The sequence below is a fragment of the Dama dama genome, chromosome 12, assembly GCF_033118175.1.
Source record: "Dama dama isolate Ldn47 chromosome 12, ASM3311817v1, whole genome shotgun sequence".
Classification (NCBI taxonomy): Eukaryota; Metazoa; Chordata; class Mammalia; order Artiodactyla; family Cervidae; genus Dama; species Dama dama.
In genome coordinates, this window is record NC_083692.1 from 23,978,982 (window position 1) to 24,000,885 (window position 21,904).

The window sequence follows — 21,904 nt, forward strand, 5'->3', positions numbered from 1 at the left end:
CTCTGATGCAAACAGCAAGTAAGGTCAACCTGGGGCCACCCCTTAATTAGACTTTTTCTAATTGTGTATCTGCATTTCTTTCCCCAAGATTTTTAATTCAGCAGGTCAAATAAAATAGAGAAAGGGGTCCTGTGTGCCCATTGTAGGGGGCAGGTATGATGACTGATTCATTCATTCATTCATTCACTTCATGAATATTCATGGAGTACCCACATGCCAGGCCCTGTGCTCAGCTCCAGGAATGGTTAGAAAAAGCAGACACTCTTCTTTACCTCCTAGTCAAGGAGACAGATGTCAATCAAATAATCACTCAAATAACTGCAAAAACCACAGTTTGTCAGCAGTGAGGCCCAGAGAAAGCTGGAAAGCCCAGGAGAGTGAGGAGTCTTGGAGGGAGTAGATAGAGGCCAGGCTCTGCCTGCCTGCCTTCTGTTTTTTAAAATTCTTGGCTTATTTATAATAACTTTTCCACTGTACAGTAATACAGTGTAATAGCTTAGTGTCCAGAATATTTAAAGAGTGACCATAACGTAATAAAAGGCAAGAACCCAGTTATAGTTATTGGTGGGTGAGCAGTGCTGTCTTGTCTCTCTTCACGTGGCCCTGCTCCTTGGTGACTTGTCAGTGATGGTTTCCTTCCGGCTGTCTCTCACACCCAATTGCCAGGTTCAGGCCTACCTGACGTGCTGCAAGCTGCGTTCCGCCTACCTGATCGCCGTGAAGCAAGAACATTCTCGGGCCGCGGTCCTAGTCGAGCGGGTGCAGCAGGCCGCCAAGAGCAGCGGGGACGCAGTGGTGCAAGACATCTGCTCCCAGTGGCTTCTGACAAGCCGCAGCCGGGGTGCCCATGGTTCGGCCTCCAGGAAGTGACCCTGGGCTGCAGGGCCGGACAGCCGTGGGGCAGGAGTGATGGGCACACTTCCGGCTCTTTCCTCATGTGGGGCAGGACTTCCCTGGCTCCACCCCAGGTTGGAAAGAGCTGGAACTGGACCCGACCTACTATTTTGAGCAAAGATAGGAAATCTTTCACGCAAGTGCCATGTTTCTGTAAAATTGTGGAGTCTGTGTGTGTTTGTCTGGAGATGGCCAGTTCTTTCTACCTCAGAGTGAGTGTGTGTGTGTGTGTGCACGCTCTTCACGCTCATGTTTACGCTCAAGCATTTCTGAACAAAGCTCTCGCCCACTGCAAAGAGGCACTTTACTTTTGACTTCTGCCTGTCTGAAAACCTTCCTGCGTTTTTGGTTCTTAACCCGGGTTCATCCTGTTTGTACACAGTCCCCTTGGTGTGGAGATGTTCCAGAAGCTTCTCGTGACTACAAGGGTTTTTGACAGAATGATGGAGCTACATCAGAAGGCTTGCCTCTTTTCCCCTCCTTCCCGTCCCCAGATGCAGAGATGGCTTTGGGGCAGGTGCTTCCTGTGGTGTGAAACCATTCTAAGCATCTCTCCTCTCATAAGCACAAGAGTTACTGTGAGTCTTTGGAAGGTAGTCTGAACAGAAGGATCCTCAGGTGCTGGCATCTGAAAGCTGTGGATGCCTGGATACCTGATGGGGTCTGGAACCCCAGACGCAGGCAGGAGGGGCGCCATCGTGTTCATCCACAGGGAGAGAAAGGGGAACCTCTCCAAACAGCATTGCAGGAGAGTTGTCTACAAGCGCAGAACTGGCTTTTGTCAATATTCCTGCTGCCAAGTAAGAGAACATGGCTTCCTCTTGGAGAGTCTGGGAGATAAACAGTAGCTAAGGTCCTGGCACCGAATGACTAGACTTTGCCTGTTTGAGTTACAGTCCTATTTATGCCCCTTAAATTGGTTAGAAAATCGCTTCCTCTTTCCACCTGCTTCTCTTCAGGACAGAAGGGTGGACATGCAGAGACCCAGAGTCATTGAGAAGGCATTGCATTTCTTTGTCTTAACAGTGGGAGTCAAAGGTTCGCTGTAAAGTTGGGCCTGAGGACAAGAGTTAAACAAGGAGATTACTAAAAAAAAAAAAAAACAAGGAGATGATGACATAAGGTCATGTCCAGTTGGTGAGCAACCAAATGAAGTGCTCCTTTATTTAATTAGTGTGGGCCTGTCTTCCCACTGGAGACGTGGCAAGCTTCTGGAAAAGGTCTGCCCTAGTCCGTGATGTGAATTTGCAAACAAGGGATGTGAAAAGAGCTCCACAGCTGCAAGCCTCCCACCAGCCAGAGCTCAGCCCGTCCACCTCACAGGGGCTGCTGAGAGGAACGAGAGCTAGAAGCCCAAGTCAGTATCTCTGGTGCTTAGAAACCCTGTGGATCTCCCTCTGAACCAGGTTTTTTAAATAGTGAACTAAACAACTCTAAGAGCATCTGTAGAAGTTCTGGTCCTCTGAGGGAGGGAAGAGATGGCAAAGAAAATACTAGACTCCTTTATGGGGAAGTTGGACAAGTGGCTTTTTTGTCTTTGAGTCATAGAATGCATCTGTCTCCCAGGAAACGTTCTTCCCTGGCATCTGCTTGCCCTTCCAATTCTGCCCTTTTTGCACTGAACTTGAGCACTTTATACTAAATGGATTGCAAATCTTACAGCCATTAATTTGAGATGTTAAGACCAGATTTTCCTGACATTTTCCTCTAACTGATTGAACTGTAAAATAGGCAACCATTGGCTAGACTGACATAAGATGAGGCTAAGGGCCTTTGGGCATCAGGCTGTTGTCTCCAGCAAAACAATTAACTAACGGGCAGGTCGACGGGTTGAATGTTTGACTGTAAGCAAGTCAATAAAATGTCTGTCCTACAGGTTCTTGGCTTCATGGCTCGTTTGTGCTGTCTTGCTCTTACCCTTCCCTTCTTGCCTTGGGTTCTGTGTGGAGAGAAAAGGTGGGTGGGAAAGATGAAATGACCTTCAACTCTTGAACTTCTCAAAATGATTCCTGTTATAACTCAGGCCTCTTAGGTTAAGATTTATCTCAAGTTTCCTAGGTGGCTCAGATGGTAAAGAATCTGCCTGCAATGCGGGAGACCCAGGTTCAATCCCTGGGCTGGAAAGATCCCCTGGAGGAGGGCATGGCAACCCACTCCAGTATTCTTGCCTGAAGAATCCCAGGGACAGAGGAGCCTGGCGGGCTACAGTCCATGGAGTTGCAAGGAGTCAACACAACCGAAGCAACTAGGCACACAAAAAAAACTACTTGTGTACTCTCTACCACCAGGGATTTTTTTTTTTTTTTTTGCTTCATTCAGAGTGGTGGGTGGAGGTAGGTCATACATTCATCAGGTAGAGAAGGCAAATGAAAAGTCCTTCCCATCCCTATCTCCTCAGCCCTCAGCCCCATCCCCTCCCAGAGGCTACCTGTGTGACCAGTTTCTCGTGTATAGTTTCAGAACTCTTTAATGCATATAGAAGCAATAATGACTGAAGTAGTCTGTGGTGAAGATATGCCATAATTATTTAACCAGTCTCTATTGATGGATAGTTTAGGTTGTTGCCATCTTTACCACCACAGATTATGCTGCAGTGAATTATCTTGTCTGGAATACCCTGGGTCAAAGACTTCCTGGCAGCCCAGTGGTTAAGACTCTGCACTTCCAATGCAGGAGGTATGGGTTCTATCCCTGGTTGGGGATCTAGGATCCTGTATGCTGCATGGCATAGTCAAAAAATTAAAAACCTCTGAACTAGAATACCCTGGGTCAGAGAACATGAACATTTGGTGAGTGTTGTCAGTTACCTTACATAGAGGTCATTGTAATTACCTGTCCCACCAGCAGTGAAGACAAGGGCCTGCTTTCCCACACCCTTACCTCAACACTTAGCAAACTTTGTAGATCTCTGCCAGTCTGAGAATGAAAAATGGAACTCTGAAATTTTTTTTCAAGCTGGCTTTTTTTCTTTAATTCTATGTATCTTTTTAATATCAATCAAACTGTGACTCTTTGAAACCAGGGGTCAGATCTTTGGGGAAAGTAGAACTCACACTGGGCTTGTTGTTTTCTGGCCGCCCTCTTACAGCACCTGTGTGCAGAATGACACTTGAGCCACAGACGGGAGCTTTGCTACCATTATCTTCTTTCCTCAGGAACATGATCTCATCCAATATCTCATTTAAGAAAGTTAGCAAAACTTCAAACACACAACAAACAAAAAGTAATGATGAAAGTCGACCTGAAAATCCCCTGTTTGGGATCTGGCACGACGATGCTTCAAACAAAGGAAATTCAAACACCCAAAGTAAATCTAAGATAGAGGATCCAGACTATGTTTAGAAACCCGAGACGCTCCAAATTTACTGGATATCTTTGGCTGGAGCTTTAAGTGAAGTAGATCAAATGTTCTCAGATTCCTAAGATAGAGGATCCAGACTATGTTTAGAAACCCGAGACGCTCCAAATTTACTGGATATCTTTGGCTGGAGCTTTAAGTGAAGTAGATCAAATGTTCTCAGATTCTTCATACTCAAGCAACCAAATAGCAACAGTCACCATAACCCTGAGGGAAATGGCCTGTCTTGGTCATCCTCTCTTCTATAATAATGATATTAACTGACCCATCCTTGAAGCCTCCAATTCTTCTACAACAGATTTACTCAACATCTGGTTGCTGAATGGCTTCTTCAGTGGGGTTCTTTCACACTCCTTATTTCTTCATGTTGTTATTTCTGCTTGGCACTCTTCTTTCACCACCTCCACTACCCCACCTTCCAATCTGCTGTTATCCAAAACCTTCCTTCAAGCTCATTTCTTTTACTTTTTTTTTTTTTTTTTTTGCCTCACCATTCAGCATGTGGGATCTTAGTTCACTGACCAGGGATCAAACGTGTATCCCTGGCAGTGGAAGTGCAGACTCCTAATCGCTGGACCAGCAGGGAATTCCCTTCAAACACACTTCAAGTGCCTTTTCTGCAAATTATTTGCTGCTCTGGCTATACCTCCTCTTCATCCCACTGAAGGACTAAAATCCTTCAATGTCTCATCCATTCTCTCTTGACACTCATATATTCTCCCGAATAATCCCATAGCTTCAGCAATCATCTTCATTGGACAAGTTATAAACCAAATTTGTCTTCCTTAACTTTTTTCCACAAAAGATCCAGCTTTTGTTTCTTTTCTGAAACTCATCCAGATGGCTGAATTGCCCCTAAAAATATTAGCATATTCAAAATGGAACACATCCTATTCTACTCACAAACCTTCCTCCTTCAATGAATATTAGTATCAATTAATGAGTGTTAGTATTACAATTGTGAATGCTGCCTGGGTTAGAAACCTCAGGAGTTCTCTGTATTGACTCCTTCTTTTCCCTCATCATTCAACAAATATTCAAGTACCTACAATGCATCAAGCCTATATCCTGTTGAAAGCCAAAACCTCCTATCCTGCTTTCCCAGTTGAAGAACCTGGCCCTTCATCACCTTACTTCAGGTCCTTGTCACTTCCTCCTCTGACTGTTGAAGAAGCCTATTTTCTTCATCTCAAATACCTATCCAAAAGTTGCACCTCCAGCCAACTCCATATTAACAGACAAAATAGTTCTGGAAAAAATAACTTTTCTATGATCTTCAAGTATGGGAAGTCTTTCTAAGCAGATATAAATTCCAGAATCCCTGAAACATTTAATTGTTGTTCAGTTGCTCAGTTGTGTCCAACTCTTTGTGACCCCATGGACTGCAGCACACCAGCCTTCCCTGTCCTTCACCATCTCCCAGAGCTTGCTCAAACTCATGTCCACTGAGTCGGTGATGCCATCCGACTGTCTCATCCTCTATCATCCCCTTCTCCTGCCTTCAGTTTTTCCCAGCATCAGGGTCTTTCCCAATGAGTTGGCTCTTCACATCAGGTAGCCCAAGTATTGAAGCTTCAGCTTCAGCATTAGTCCTTCCAATGAATATTCAGGGTTGATTTCTTTTAGGATGGACTGGTTTAATCTTCTCACTGTCCAAGAGACTCTCAAGAGTCTTCTCCAGCACCACAGTTCAAAGACATCAATTCTTTGGTGCTCAGCCTTTTTTATTGTCCAGCTCTCACATCCGTACATGACTACTAGAAAAACCATTGCTTTGACTATATGGACATTTGTCAGCAAAGTAATATCTCTGCTTTTTAATACGCTGTCTAGGTTTGTCACAGCTTTTCTTCCAAGGAGTAAGCATCTTTTAATTTCATGGCTGCAGTCACTGTCTGTAGTTATTTTGGAGCCCAAGAAAATAAAATCTGTCACTATTTCCATTGTTTCCCCATCTATTTGCCATGATGTTATTTAGCTGTTATTGTGATAAAAATGTCCCTAACGAAAAGATTTATAATTTTAACCATTTTGTTTATCTGGAACTTTTTATTTTGTATTGGAATATAGTTGATTAAGAATGTTGTGATAGTTTCAGGTGAATAGCTTAAGGGACTCCACCATATATATACATGCATCCATTCTCTCCCAAACCCCCTCCCATCCAGGCTGCCACATATCATTGAGCAGAGTTCCATGTGCTATACAGTAGGTCCTTGTTGGTTATCCTTTTTAAATATAGCAGTGTGTACATGACCATCCCAAACTCCCTAACTATCCCTTCCCCCTGGCAACTATAAGTTCCATTTTAACCATTTTTTAGTGTGCAGTTCAGTAGCATTAAATGCATTCACATTGTTTGCAATCATCACCATCATCCCTCTCCAGAACATTTCATCTTCCCAATCTGAGACCCTGTACCCATTCACCACTAACCCTCTATCCCTCCACCACTGCCCCTGGTCCCTGGTAACCACCACTCTACTCTCCATCTCAATTAATTCTCCTTTGTTTGTCATATAAGTTGCAAACATGTTTTTCCAACTTTTGATAGTCCTTTTATTTTTGTTACAGGATCTTCCCAACCCAGGGATTGGAGTTGGGTCTCCCGCATGGCAGGTGAATTCTTTACCATCTGAGCCACCAGGGAAGCCCATATTTTAAAAACCCATAAGCAATACATTTGACATAAAAACTCTTTTCATTACGCTAAGTGAAATCTAAGCCAGATACAAAAGGACAGGTAATAAATAATACATGATTCCACTTACATAAGGTACCTACATCAATTCTATCAGTACTTCAGGGCCCTTTCTGAATAGCAGTTGTGCTGAGAAGTTTTTGTTTCCTGGTCCCCCACTTCCCACTCTCAGAGAAGGAAATGGCAACCCACTCCAGTCTTCTTGCCTGGAGAATCCAATGGACTGAGAGGCCTTGCAGGCTATAGTCCATGGGGTCGCAATGAGTCAGACACGACTGAGTGACTAGGCAACTTCCATCTCTGCCCTTCCCCCAGAGATGTGTGCTCTCACTCCTTTAACGCTCTGTGTCTCTTAAAGCCCCCCTAGTCTGCCTTCCTGACATTCAGGTTTTTTTTTTAAGTTCTTTATTTCTAATTGAAAGATAAAGCTATACAATATTGGTTTCATTTCTGCCATACATCAACATGAATTAGTCATCGGTATAATATGTCCGCTCCCTTTGGAACCTCCCTCCCACCTGCCACCCTGCCCACCCCTCTACGTTCCCTGAGCTGAGTCAATTTTTCCTTGTCATTTTGTTTCCTCACAGACCATAAGCTCCTGGAAGCCAGGGTCATCTTTTACTCATCTTTGAGTTCGCTTACAAGTTACTTGTGCATTATTTACCAGTACATAAATATTATTTTAAATTAAACTGTATAGTATATAGCATGTCCTGAGCCAGAAATAGTTGAGAAAGTGGAACAGTTTAAAGGTATCTGTTCAAGAGTCTCTTTCCAGGCTGTAAGCTGGTCAGATAATGGTAAGGTCAAATGACTTATTTGTATCCCCAGGACTGAGCCTGGCACATGATCGGCTGTCAATAAGTTTTAGCTGAATTTTTTAATTGGATCGAACCAATGGGAATAGTTTATTTAAGGAACATACCAGTATAGAAGTCATTTCCTCAGAGAGAAAGAAACTTTGTAGAGAAAATGGGCAAGATTGAACATATTTAAAGAAAAGCTGAGAAGATACTTTTCATTTCTGTGTTGATATATTGAGAACATTTGAGTTGAGGAAAAAAAATCCAACATAGTAGTTACTTCAATTTAATGGAAATAGGAACTCAAAGGGTAGAAATTTGACTCCCACTGTCTTTTTAGAAGTAAATTGTTGAACTCTGTCTAAGTTACCTGTATCAGACAGCACCTACAAAGAATATATTTTTCAGAGCTAGAGGTGGTCATAGAACACATTGACTACATCCCTTATTTCATTTTTCTTCACTTATTTATCCCACAAATATCAAGGTTATATTGTGAGCTGTATGCTAGAGTTTTCCGAGTCATAGCAGATGCCCAGTCACTTGTTATAAGTCTTATGTATTAATTATTGACAGGATGTCCAGGTATAAATGAGAGCTCATGGGAGGAGTCCTGAATACAGACTAGGGAGAAGTCAGTGGAGGCTTCCCAGCAAATGTAATGCTCAGCATACAAGTAGCAGGAGAAAGAGGTTCCTGGCAGGATGAACAATTTGTCCTGGAGTCCAGAAACAACAGAGCACCTCACTAGAGAAATCAAAGAACTTTCCGGGTCAGCATGCTGTGACCCGGTGATGTGGGGTCTTATAAGCTTGTTAACGAGTTTGGGATTTAACCCATTGAATAATACAAAAGCATCAGAATGTTCTAAGCAAGAGAATAACATGATGTGTCTTTAATTTTAAGGTCATTTTGGCTGCAGAATGGAGCACAGGTTAGTTGGGGCAGGGGGAGGAGGAGAAGCAGAGATTTTACCAAATTTGGATGGTAGTTGAGGCTTTCTGTAGCCCTCAGAATAAAGTCCAAAATCTCACCAGGGCTCATAAAGGCCTGCCCTTATTAGACCCTTTTCGTTGTTGTTTAATCGCTAAGTCATGTCTGACTCTTTTGCAATCCCATGACCTGCAAGACTCCTCTGTTCTTGGGATTCCCCAGGCAAGAATGCTGGAGTGGGTTGCCATTTCCTTCTCCCACAGATCTTCCTGACCCAGGGATCAAACCTGTGTCTCGTACATTGGCAGGTGGATTCTTTACCACTGAGCCACCAGGGAAGCCCTATTGGATCCCTACCTACCTCTCATTCTCACCTTCCACCCCCACTCCCTTCTTCCAGCTTCTCAGATGTGACCATTCTTTGCCCCCTGTGAGCCTGCTGCCTGATCTCTTTTCACCTTCTCTTCCCCTGGTGAACAAGTCTTGCTAAGCACATGGCACATGGCTTAGGACATCTTCTCAGATCTCTTCGTCCCACCCCAGACAAGCATGAGTACTTCTGCCACGTGTCCTTGTAGTAAGAGCAGAAACAGCATGTCTCTTGTTCACTTCCTATCACCCATAGTTGGCGACAATCCTGGAACATCGTGCGTACTTTTTAAAATAAATGAATGATCTAATGGTGGCATGAGGATACCTAAAATTTTTTTATTTTTACTTTTTTTTTTTAACAAAAGCTTGTTCTTAAAAGTACAATAGATTTCAAGACAACACTTCATTCTAGCTATAGGAGGCAACAAATGTTATGGCAGGGAATCTGGGTGTTTTAAAGAGGATAGAATTAAGGATCATAATTGCCTCAGGCACAAGGAACAGCTTGTTCTTGCCAGATTTCTTAATTCCACCTGAGGCTAGGGACCTTTTTCCCATGGCCTTCACTTTTAGCTCCTGAAATGTCTTCCGCTCCTCCTGTTTCTGCTTGAATGCCTTATCTTCCTCATCCATTCCCTTGGCTTGCTTCCTGGGCAGCTGCAGGGTCTTCTTGCCACCTTCATGGCCCCATGCCGCACCTGCTGCCCTTTCCCCAGACTCTGCCACCAGAAGTGGAGGATGTCTATAATTTAAGGGCAGGAAGAGGAAGAACCTGGAAAGAAGTTCCAGAGAGGGGAGGAGAACTAGGAATGCAGTTCACGGAAACCAAGGGAACAAGTGTTGATCTCTTGTTTCCACGTGGTTCTACTTATTCTCATAAACCACCCCCAAAGAGTGAAGGAGGGCAACGAACAGAAACAGAAGCTTCATCTTTGATGAAAGAAGGAGACAAATGTTAAGAGAAATTTTCAACAAGAAGATTAAACAATAGAGGGAGTAACACATCTTTAACCATGAAAAGCAGAAAGGAAGATAATACGAATGGGATATAGGTAAGATTGCTAGTGTGGTAGCAGAAAGTTGAAGTAGTTAGGACTGCTGGCTTCCATGTTCTCCATGAAATCAGAGGAGAAATCACGTGTTACTAATTCAAGGGAGCTGCTTGGTGAAGTGGCTTAAAAATATGGAGAGGATGTGAACCTCTTCATACTGTAACCTAAGTGCTGTTTTTACAATCAAGCTTTTGAAGTTCACTTGGCCCTCTGAGAGTTAAAGGAGTTGCTGGGAGTTGGGGAGTGGAGTTAAGTGGGGAGAGGAAGCCAGATTGCTTTCCGAAGGTATTTTTATGCAAGTATTGCTGTCAAATTGCCTGAGAGATAGCAGAAGATTTTGAATTCCCACAGCTCCAATTACTTACGATTTGGGAGTTGGGGGGGGGGGTCCTCATTTTAACTCAATGTCACCTATGTACCTAATTTTGTATATGTATTTTTTTTTAAGATTTTTTATGTAGACCATTTTTAAAGTCTTTATTGAACTTGTTACAATGTTGTTCCTGATTTATATTTTTGGTTTTTGGCTGCAAGGCATGTGGGGGTCTTAGCTTCCTGACCAGGGATCGAACCCTCACCCCCTGCACTGGAAGTCAGTCTTAAACAACTGAACCACCAGTGATGTCCCCCTGTATCTGTAATTTTGTATTCTTCTTTTAAAGATAGAAGCAAGGTCCAATGCTATAAAGAGCAATACTGCATAGGAACCTGGAATGTTAGCTCCATGAATCAAGGCAAACTGGAAGCGGTCAAACAGGCAAGAATGAACATCAACATTCTAGGAATCAGTGAACTAAAATGGACTGGAATGGGTGAATTTAACTCAGATGACCATTATATCTACTACTGTGGGCAGGAATCCCTTAGAAGAGACAGAGTAGCCATCATAGTCAACAAAAGAGTCCAAAATGCAGTACTTGGATGCAGTCTCAAGAACGACAGAATGATCTCTGTTCATTTCCAAGGCAAACCATTCAATATCACGGTAATCCAAGTCTATGCCCTGACCAGTAATCCTGAAGAAGCTGAAGTTGAACGGTTCTATGAAGAACTACAAGACCTTCTAGAACTAACACCCTAAAAATCGTCCTTTTCATCATAGGGGATTGGAATGCAAAAGTAGAAAGTCAAGAAACACCTGGAGTAACAGGCAAATTTGACCTTAGAGTACAGAATAAAGAAGGTCAAAGGCTAATAGCATTTTGCCAAGAGAACGCACTAGTCAGAGCAAACACCCTCTTCCAACAACACAAGAGAAGACTCTACACATAGACATCACTAGATGGCCAACACAGAAATCAGATTGATTGTATTCTTTGCAGCCAAAGATGGAGAAGTTCTATACAGTCAGCAAAAACAAGACCAGGAGCTGACTGTGGCTCAGATCATGAACTTCTTATTGCCAAATTCAGACTTAAATTGAAGAAAATAGGGAAATCCACTAGACCATTCAGGTATGACCAAAATTGAATCCCTGATGATTATACAGTGGAAGTGAGAAATAGATTTAAGGGACTAGATCTGATAGACAGAGTGCCTGATAAACTATGGATGGAGGTTTGTGACATTGTACAGGAGATAGGAATCAAGACCATCCCCAAGAAAAAGAAATGCAAAAAAGCAAAATGGCTGTCTGAGGAGGCCTTACAAATAACTGTGAAAAGAAGAGAAGCAAAAAGCAAAGGAGGAAAGGAAAGATATACCCATTTGAATGCAGACTTCCAAAGAATAGCCAGGAGAGATAAGAAAGCCTTCCTCAGTGATCAATGCAAAGAAATAGAGGAAAATAATAGAATGGGAAAGGCTAGAGATCTCTTCAAGAAAATTAGAGATACCAACGGAACATTTCATGCAAAGATGGGCTCAATAAAGGACAGAGATGGTATGGACCTAACAGAAACAGAAGATATTAAGAAGAAATAGCAAGAATATACAGAACTGTACAAAAAAGATCTTCAAGACCCAGATAATCACGATGGTGTGATCCCTCATCTAGAGCCAGACATCCTGGAATGCAAAGTCAAGTGGGCCTTAGGAAGCATCACTACGAACAAAGCTAGTGGAGGTGATGGAATTCCAGTTGAACTATTTCAAGTCCTAAAAGATGATGCTGTGAAAGTGCTGCACTCAGTATGCCAGCAAATTTAGAAAACTCAGCAGTGGCCAGAGGACTGGAAAAGGTCAGTTTTCATTCCAGTCCCAAAGAAAGGCAATGCCAAAGAATGCTCAAACTACCACACAATTGCACTTTTCTCACATGCCAGTAAAGTAATGCTCAAAATTCTCCAAGCCAGGCTTCAGCAATACGTGAACCGTGAACTTCCAGATGTCCAAGCTGGATTTAAAAAGGCAGAGGAACCAGAGATCAAATTGTCAACATCTGTTGGATCATCAAAAAAGCAAGAGAGTTCCAGAAAAACATCTATTTCTGCTTTACTGACTATGTCAAAGCCTTTGACTGTGTGGATCACAACAAACTGAAAAATTCTGAAGGAGATGAGAATACCAGACCACCTGACCTGCCTCTTGAGAAACCTGTATGCAGGTCAGGAAGCAACAGTTAGAACTGGACATGGAACAACAGACTGGTTCCAAATAGGAAAAGGAGTATGTCAAGGCTGTATATTATCACCCTGTTTATTTAACTTATATGCCAAGTACATCATGAGAAATGCTGGGCTGAATGAAGCACAACCTGAAATCAAGATTGCTGGGAGAAATATCAATAGCCTCAGATATGCAGATGACACCACCCTTACGGCAGAAAACAAAGAGTAACTAAATAGCCTCTTGATGAAAGTGAAAGAAGAGAGTGAAAAAGTTGGCTTAAAGCTCAACATTCAGAAAACTAAGATCATGGCAGCTGGCCCCATCACCTCATGGGAAATAGATGGGAAACAGTGGAAACAGTGGCTGACTATTTTGGGGGGCTCCAAAATCACTGCAGATGGTGATTGCAGCCATGAAAATAAAAGACACTTACTCCTTGGAAGAAAAGTTATAATCAACTTAGACAGCATATTAGAAAGCAGAGACATTACTTTGCCAACAAAGGTCCGTCTAGTCAAGGCTATGGTTTTTCCAGTAGTCATGTATGGATGTGAGAGTTGGACTGTGAAGAAAGCTGAGTGCCGAAGAATTGATGCTTTTGAACTGTGATGTTGGAGAAGACTCCTGAGAGTCCCTTGGACTGCAGGGAGATCCAACCAGTCCATCCTAAAGGAGATCAGCCCTGGTGTTCACTGGAAGGACTGATGTTGAAGCTGAAACTCCAATGCTTTGGCCACCTGATGCAAAGAGTTGACTCCTTTGAAAAGATCCTGATGCTGGGAAAGATTGAGGGCAGGAGGAAAAGGGGACGACAGAGGATGAGATGGTTGGATGGCATCACAGACTCAATGGACATGAGTTTGGGTAAACTCCGGGAGTTGGTGATGGACAGGGAGGCCTGGCGTGCTGCAGTCCATGGGTCACAAAGTGTCAGACAGAACTGAGTGACTGAACTGAACTGAACTTTTAAAGATGATCCCATGAACTCATAAGCATCCCTGGATCCATCCTTGACTGTGGAAGAACAGATGATCTGGTAGCACTGAAAGCCAAGATGACCTTGAGGACCAGTGACTAATAGTGGCTCCAGTCTGCCGGGCTGAATTATTTTCTCCAGCAGCACTCTTGGCATGTAGAAATCAGACAACTGTATTCTTCTAGCCTTTGCCAGAGACGGTAATAACGGGACATGGAATTGGCAGGGGAAAGTTGGAGGAGTAGAAGGTTGCGGTTGGAGTGGGATGTTGAAAGTTAAGATATTTTAGACACAGCAAGTTCATGTGATGACAAAGTGCCCAGGGGTGGTTCTTGTCATGGGAATGGGAGATGAAAGGGTTGGAGGAACAGGACAGTGCAGAGGATACCAGAGAACTGAGTCTGAGTGGACACTTTGAAATACTAGTGCTTTGGGCAGCCCATGTATACCCATAATCATCACACTTTTCACTTGGTCTTCCTATAGTACCATGTTGTTATGTGAGTTGTGATAGTTGCTCTCTAATCATACTATCTCAGAAACCTTATGAGGCCGAATTCTATTGTGTTCAGTAAATATTCAATCTTTCTTTCATGCCAGATCAACATTAAAACTCCAAGATAGACATGTGCCCTGGCACAGGAAAGGAGCCTCTTTTCTGGGAATTGCCAGGGTCTAACACCCATGTCAGGACTACAGTATGGAAGGGCTCTTTTTCTCAGTCATGCACTTTTAAAAGCCCTACATTTCACAACCATATACAAAAAAAAATGTATATAAGAATATGTGGACATCTCTTTACTGAGGCTCTTAGTGTTCAGTTCTGACATTATATACTACCTGATACCCTAGACATCGGCTCCCATGACAAGCACTGTTTAAGCCCCAGGAAAATACACCTTGACTACATCCAAATGTTCTGAAGGTGTGTAGATTGTGCTGTTACTTCTGAGTGCAGGAAGAATTTGAATAGAGGAAGCAACTGGGGACAAGACAAATTAATTAACTTGTCAAATTCTTTCTCAGCATGATTATAATGAACACTTGCATAAAAATAGGTATCATTTTCAGTAGTGCTGAGTGTCTATTTTCTCATCTCCCCATATTCTAATACACATGTGTTCGCAACACTGGTATAATAGAGGCTAAATAATAATCAATTTATATTACTTTTAAACTGATAGACATGTCAGTGTAGAGGAAACATGCATGAAGTATGATAGCCATGATTTACAGTGGCAACTAAATGGACATTGAATGTTAGAATTGTGAATAGTTTTATTTTCATAAAAATTCATAGAAATATTTAAATTTTTAAAGACAAAAATTTAGCTTTATTTACAAAATTTTGATTTAAAAGGTTGATATTCACAGTGATAATGTATTTTGTCTTTAATTTTAATAGTTAATTTAAATATTTTAGAAAATAAACTGACATTTAAATTTTTTACTTCAATTTACATTTTATGAACATATATTTAAATTGCACATATTTTGAATACAAGTATATTTTGTATTTTTTTGATCCTTCAGTTAAATAACTACTGCCATTAGAATGCAAAATATTCAATGATTACAGCCACGTAGTTCATGATTGTGTTGAGATGAAAGCCATGTGGAGCAGAGCCACCCTCCCACTCACATCCCCACATCGGACTATGAGCAAGAAATCAACTTTTTTGCATTAAGCTGCCAACATTTAGCATTGTTTGTTACAACAGCTAATCTACTCCTTCTATCAGAATAAATTGTACATGATGTTCTAAAATCTTCTCTGTGATTATTTTGGCTAAAAGATATCATATAGAAACAATAGATTTTTCATACAGATTAAAACTTGGATGAATACCTGTGAAAGGAAAACAGAGCTATTAAGGTTCTGTATGAGGATGTTAGATAATTATCACTGTGGATACTAAAATCAATGAAAGATGACAGATCTTTGGAGTGGAGAAAACTACAATGAAACATAGGAAATCAAAGGTGATAAAAGTAACTCAGGGAGGCACCTGCCTTAGATCAGCAGTGACGATGGAAAAGAGTGGGTTAAAAAGGATAGAATATCAGCAATTTGGGGCTCCCCTGGTAGCTCAGATGGTAAAGCATCTGCGAGCAATCCAGGGGACCTGGGTTCTATCACTGGATTGAGAAGAGCCCCTGAAGGAGGGAATGGCTACCCACTCCAGTATTCTTGCCTGAAGAATTCCACGGACAGAGGAGTCTGGTGGGCTACAGTCCATGGGGTCACAAAAGAGTAGGACATAACTGAGCAACTAACACTTTTATTGTCAGCAATTTTATATGGCTCTACATAACACTATAGTGTCAGTTAGGACATAGACTTCAATAATAAAGACAATTTATGGTGTTTTGTAACAAGTCACAACAGATGGCACTCCAATCTTGGCTAATTTAGTGACTTATTACTTTACTGTCAGCGACTCAGCTTCCTTTTTCCTTTCCCTCTACTATCTTCAGCATGTGAGCTTGGTCTTTGGGCCAACTCAAATCCACTTATCTTTTTCAAATTATACATTTTTTAAAATTTTTAATTAGAAGATAATTGCTTTACAATGTTGTATTAGCTTCTGCTGAACAACAATATGAATCAGCTCTATGTACATCCCCTCCCTCCCAAGCTTCCTTCCCACCCTCCCCATCTCACCTCTTAAGGTCATCACTCAGCTCCACTTATGACTCAACGTAATTGTTATAGACTAAGATGTAACATTCGGCCATGACAATGTCTAGCAGAAAAAGACAGAAAATTTCTTCCTGTGTCTCACTTTTTGATCAATGAGGAAGGTGTCTCCCAGAAGCTTCCACATCCCATGATTGAGGTATATACGGTTTTCACAATCACTTGCAAGAGAAATGTGCTCACCATGATTTTCTTGGAGCAGCAGTTCACAGCCCCAGGTATTGGCATTTTATATGTTATAAAATACAGCTAGGGGCAGGGCTTCCCTGGTGGTCCAGTGGCTAAGACTCTGCACTCCCAACACAGGGGGCTCCAGGTTTGATCGCTGGTCAGAGAACTACATCCCACATGCTGCAATTTAGACCCAGATCAGTTAAATAAACATTTTTTAAAAAAATAAAATGCTGTATATGTACCACAGCTTCCTTATCCATTCATCTGCTGATGGGCATCTAGGTTGCTTCCATGTCCTGGCTATTATAAACAGTGCTGCGATGAACATTGGGGTGCACGTGTCTCTTTCAGATCTGGTTTCCTCAGTGTGTATGCCCAGAAGTGGGATTGCTGGGTCATATGACAGTTCTATTTCCAGTTTTTTAAGAAATCTCCACACTGTTTTCCATAGCGGCTGTACTAGTTTGCATTCCCACCAACAGTGTAAGAGGGTTCCCTTTTCTCCACACCCTCTCCAGCATTTATTGCTTGTAGACTTTTGGATAGCAGCCATCCTGACTGGTGTGTAATGGTACCTCATTGTGGTTTTGATTTGCATATACACCATGGAATATTACTCAGCCATTAAAAAGAATTCATTTGAACCAGTCCTAATGAGATGGATGAAGCTGGAGCCCCTTATACAGAGTGAAGTAAGCCAGAAAGATAAAGAACATTACAGCATACTGACACATGTATATGGAATTTAGAAAGGTGATAACGATAACCCTATATGCAGAACAGAAAAAGAGACACAGAAATACAGAACAGACTTTTGAACTTTGTGGGAGAATGTGAGGGTGGGATATTTCAAAAGAACAGCATGTATACTATCTATGGTGAAACAGATCACCAGCCCAGGTGGGATGCACAAGACAAGTGCTCCGGCCTGGTGCAATGGGAAGACCCAGAGGAATCGGGTGGAGAGGGAGGTGGGAGGGGGGATCGGGATTGGGAATACATGTAAATCCATGGCTGATTCATATCAATGTATGACAAAACCCACTGGAAAAAAATAATAATAATAATAATAAAAAATAAAATAAAATAAAATGCAGTTAGGCCTGGGTTTGATCCCTAGGTAGGGAAGATGCCCTGGAGAAGCAAATGGCAACTCACTCCAGTATTCTTGCCTGGGAAATCCCAAGGACGAAGGAGCCTGGTGGGCTACAGTCCATAATGTTGCTCAAGAGTCGGACACAACTAAGTGACTTCACTTTCACTTTTCAGGGCTGAGAACACTGCAATAGGTTAATCAGGGTCACAGTGATAGCAGTAGCCAACAGCATCTGCTGAAACTACTAATTTTTAATTTCCAAATAAATTATGAAAATATTCTTTTTTAAATTGAAATATTATTTTCCATAAGCCTTAAAGAGTAATTTCTCTTGTGTGTTCACTGCATTTGGTTTTAGACCTTTTCCTATGCCTTTGTATACTTATATATGTACCCATAGAAGATATATGATATCATGTTACATGTGTGTATAATTTTTTGATATGAGTCTTATCACCTGCACATATTCATCTTTCTGCAACTCATCAATTTATATGAATATATACATATATATATAGTGTATGTGTATGTGTGTGTGTGCAATTACTTTTGGGAGTAATTATCCCAAATGCAGGTGTAGTAATTCATTGTGTGATTACACCAAAGATCATTTAGTTTTCCCCAGCTGATGGACTTTTGGTTGTTTCCAATTCTTTTCTAGTACAAACAATGCCTCTTTACACATAAGGAATAATGTTTATGTGTTATAATGTTAGTATTTATTTTTAGTACTTATAAAAAATAACTACAAGTAGTGCTGTTGCAGATTGTAAGAAGTAAATCTCTGAGTAGAATTGGCTTCTCCATTTCTTTGGCTCATACCAACAGTATATAAAAATATCTATTTCCTAGACTTTTGCCAAATTTGTTAAGCAATCTAATTTTTGACAATCTGATGACTGAAAAATTACATTATGGCATCTTGTTTTGATTTGTAGTTCCCTGATTAGTACTAAAGTGTATAGACCATTTTTACTTCTTCTGCAAATTTCCTAGTAATATCTTTTGCAAAGTGGTCTGTTGGGTACTATGTCCTATTTTACAAGTAAAATTTCTTTAAATGAGTGCTACTCTTTTCTCTGACCTATGTATCAGTGCAGTAGATGCTGTGGGGTGCCAACCAGAGACTTCATTTCAGACATGAAGACCTGGACTTCCCTGATGGTCCAGTGGTTAAGAATCTATCTGCCAATGCAAGGGACACAGGTTCGATCCCTAGTCCAGGAAGATAACCACATGCCGCAGGGTAACTAAGCCCATGCGCCACAAATACTGATCCCTCGAGCCCTGGAGCCTGTGCTCCCCAACAGGAGAAGCCACCACGGGGAGAACCCTGGCACCACAACTAGAGAGTAGCCCAGGTGCAGCAAGGAAGACCCAGCACCACCAAAAATAAATAAATAAACAGAAATAAAAAGGAAACAAAGCCTCCATCCCCCTAGATGCTGGGAGCACAGCTGAGAGTTCACAGCCGAGTCTCTCTCTAGAATGTGCCTTCACCAAACAGAGAGCCCTCACCCAGGTCATGCCCTCTTCCTGGACACTGCCCACATCCGGTGGGGAGGGGGTCAACCTCCTCCGCTCAATTCAGGACAACTCATTTCCAGCACTCCCTGTGGGATCAGGACTGCCCCACAGTTCCACTCCCCTTTTGCCCAACCCTATTAGCATCCCTCCCCCATAGACACTGATCCCAAGAGAAATCGCCACAAACTCCCTGTGCACTAATGTCCATCTCCAAGTCAATCTCCCAGGATACTTGACCTGAATTACAAATATACTCATCAACATCACTTGATTTTTGACTTAACTTTTGGTGTGTTTTTTAGGTATATCCCTCTTTTCCTGTATGCTTCTTGCTTTTCATGTTTCAAAAAGACCTTCCCTCTTCTGAGATCTTTAAGATATATTCCTATATTTTCCTCTAATACATTTTTTTTAATCCCTCTAGTATACCTGTTTTTAGAATGGTGTGAAACAGGAACTCTAACCCTATGTTTTCACTTGGAGAACTGTTTGTTCAGCACCATATAGTAAACAGTCCATGCTTTTCTCCCTAATTTGAAATGCAACATCTATAGCTGTCACATTCTCACATGATTCTTCCCTCCCTTACCACAGCCGAATGCTTCCTAGCCAAACCTGAGATTCATTAGATACTAAAAATAAAAAGTAGCTACAGTGCCTCTTCAGTGGTAAAAACCACAAGGTATAAAGCTTGAGAGTTTTCAACAGACCAGTGTCTTGCCACTTGCTCTGATGCCCACATCCAAAGAAAGGCCCAGGATAGGAGTGTTGTGATTCTGATGCTTGAGTTCTAGCTGTTTCTGAAATCTATCCCTGCCTTTTCCCACCTTCCAGTTTCAGTCCTTCCTTGAATTTATGAGGAAGGTATTCCATGCTTTGTTTTTTTTGCCTACGATTTCTCAAAGTGGGTGTGTATCCTGTAAGAGGCCAAACACACAGGTGGATCCTCCAGGGCCTGGAGGCATGGTGACACATGGCACAGACTCGACTCGGAAAAGGACAAAGTGCCAACAAAGGCGATGTGAGGCGGCTAGTCATCCCTTAGGTAACCTGTGCTCTGGGGCTGTTTGCTTCTCGACTTTCATATGTCTCTGATTTCCTTTCTCTTTAGTGTCTCGGACAAGTTTTAATTTTTAGAAATTTAAGCCAGTCTCAGCGGAGCCAAAGGGAAAGATTTTTCCTCACCTGGGCTAGGCTAGCTGAGCATCTCAGAGCATAACAGAAATGAAGACCAGTGAAGGCCGTGACCTGGGGCAGCTGGAGAGGCACCAAGGAGCAGAGAAATCCACAGTGACTGTCATCCCTGAGCCCTTATCTTTGATTTTGTCTCCTATATGCTAAGAGGCAGTCTGCCAGGCAGGAAGGCATACCCATAGCACAAGCGAAATGGAAGGGAAATGACTCTGTGGTCACAGAAGAAGCTAAGGTGCAGAGATGAGATGGTAGATGAGGGTGACTCAGCCACCAGATTTCCCAGCCTTGTTTCTGTTGGGCCAAGGCCTTTCCCTTGTGTGGCGGTGAATGTGGGGCAAGTCTCTTCTGGAAACATAACAAGAGTTCAAGGTTGGTACTTGTTCCTTGCCCAGGCTGAACAGAGAAGACAACATTTTTGGGCAGAAAGTCACACAGAGACGTAATGAAGCCTGAACATGAGAGGCTTCCAAAAGAGGATCAAATGCTGAGGGAGGCTGAGTCTCATGGGAAACCAAGGCCGTAAGCAGTGATGGAGACTAGAATCTGAACAAGGGAAACAGTAGCCGAAAAATACCAACAACCCGTGAAATCAATACCCACGCCTCTTTTCTTTTCTTTCTTTTTTCTCTTTTTTGCCTTCTTTTCTTCTCAGCTCTCCCATAGTTGGCATCACTACTGTTAGGTATTAATGCACCCACTGATAGGATGGGAGAGAAAACTTCTGATTTAAAATATCTTCCCTGGCCAAATAATATTTCGCAGACTTCTTTCAATGAGAAGCTGTGTAGCATTGTGGTCAGGAGTAACCACCCCAGCCTGAACCACCTTGGGCTGGCTGAGCTGTGCCACTTGCCGAGGATGGCGGAAAAGGGGGAATGCTCTGGTTGAGTCACTCTTCAGGAAGTAAGGGGATCTACAGTATGGGAGTTATGATAAGGGAAGTAGGATTGGGGCAATTTCTATGTTTTCCAGAGACCAGGGTTAGGTGATAATGTAGGGAAGGCACTCTCCCCAATCCCCACCCTAGAATTCAAGGGGATGGATTTCTCCAACAAATATCATGACCCTCAACCCTCAGCCCACAAAGTTCCTAAGATTATTAGGCTGTGGGGGAGATGAGTCCCTCCCTCTTGGATGTCAGAGTCCCACTCAAATTGCTTACATCTGCCTCCCCAAATTAGATGTGTTGCTTCTAGCATTTACAGACCCTGAGGATTCTATGTTCAAGCTTCTGTCTTGGCCCTGAGTCCTAGGCCCCATTCGGTTGCTATGCCCCAGGCCCTGTACTCTAGACTAAGATTATCAGCATCCTGCCCCCAGCAATTGGTCCCAAGCTCTCTGAGTCTCTTACAGTGTTAGTTGCTCAGTTGTGTCCAACTCTTTGCGACCCCATGAACTGTACCCCGCCAGGCTCCTCTGTCCATGGGGTCTTCCAGGCAATAATACTGGATTGAGTTGCCATTCCCTCCTCCAGGGGATCTTTCCAAGCCAGGGATTGAAACTGGGTCTTTGGCACTACAGGCAGATTCTTCACCATTTGAGCCACAGGGGAAGCCCGTGAGTCTCAGAG

The 21,904-nt window shown here is 42.4% G+C and overlaps 1 protein-coding gene across 1 annotated transcript in view; it reads left to right on the plus strand.

Annotated features, from left to right (window-relative positions):
• ZFYVE26 (zinc finger FYVE-type containing 26) overlaps nt 1–2,771 on the plus strand; it is a 65,289-nt gene extending 62,518 nt beyond the window's left edge. The window contains exon 42 of the mRNA XM_061156811.1: nt 667–2,771. Coding sequence (XP_061012794.1) covers nt 667–870 — 204 coding nt within the window. The 3' untranslated portion in view covers nt 871–2,771. The remainder of the gene's footprint in view (nt 1–666) is intronic.
• Nucleotides 2,772–21,904: the final 19,133 nt, after the last annotated feature.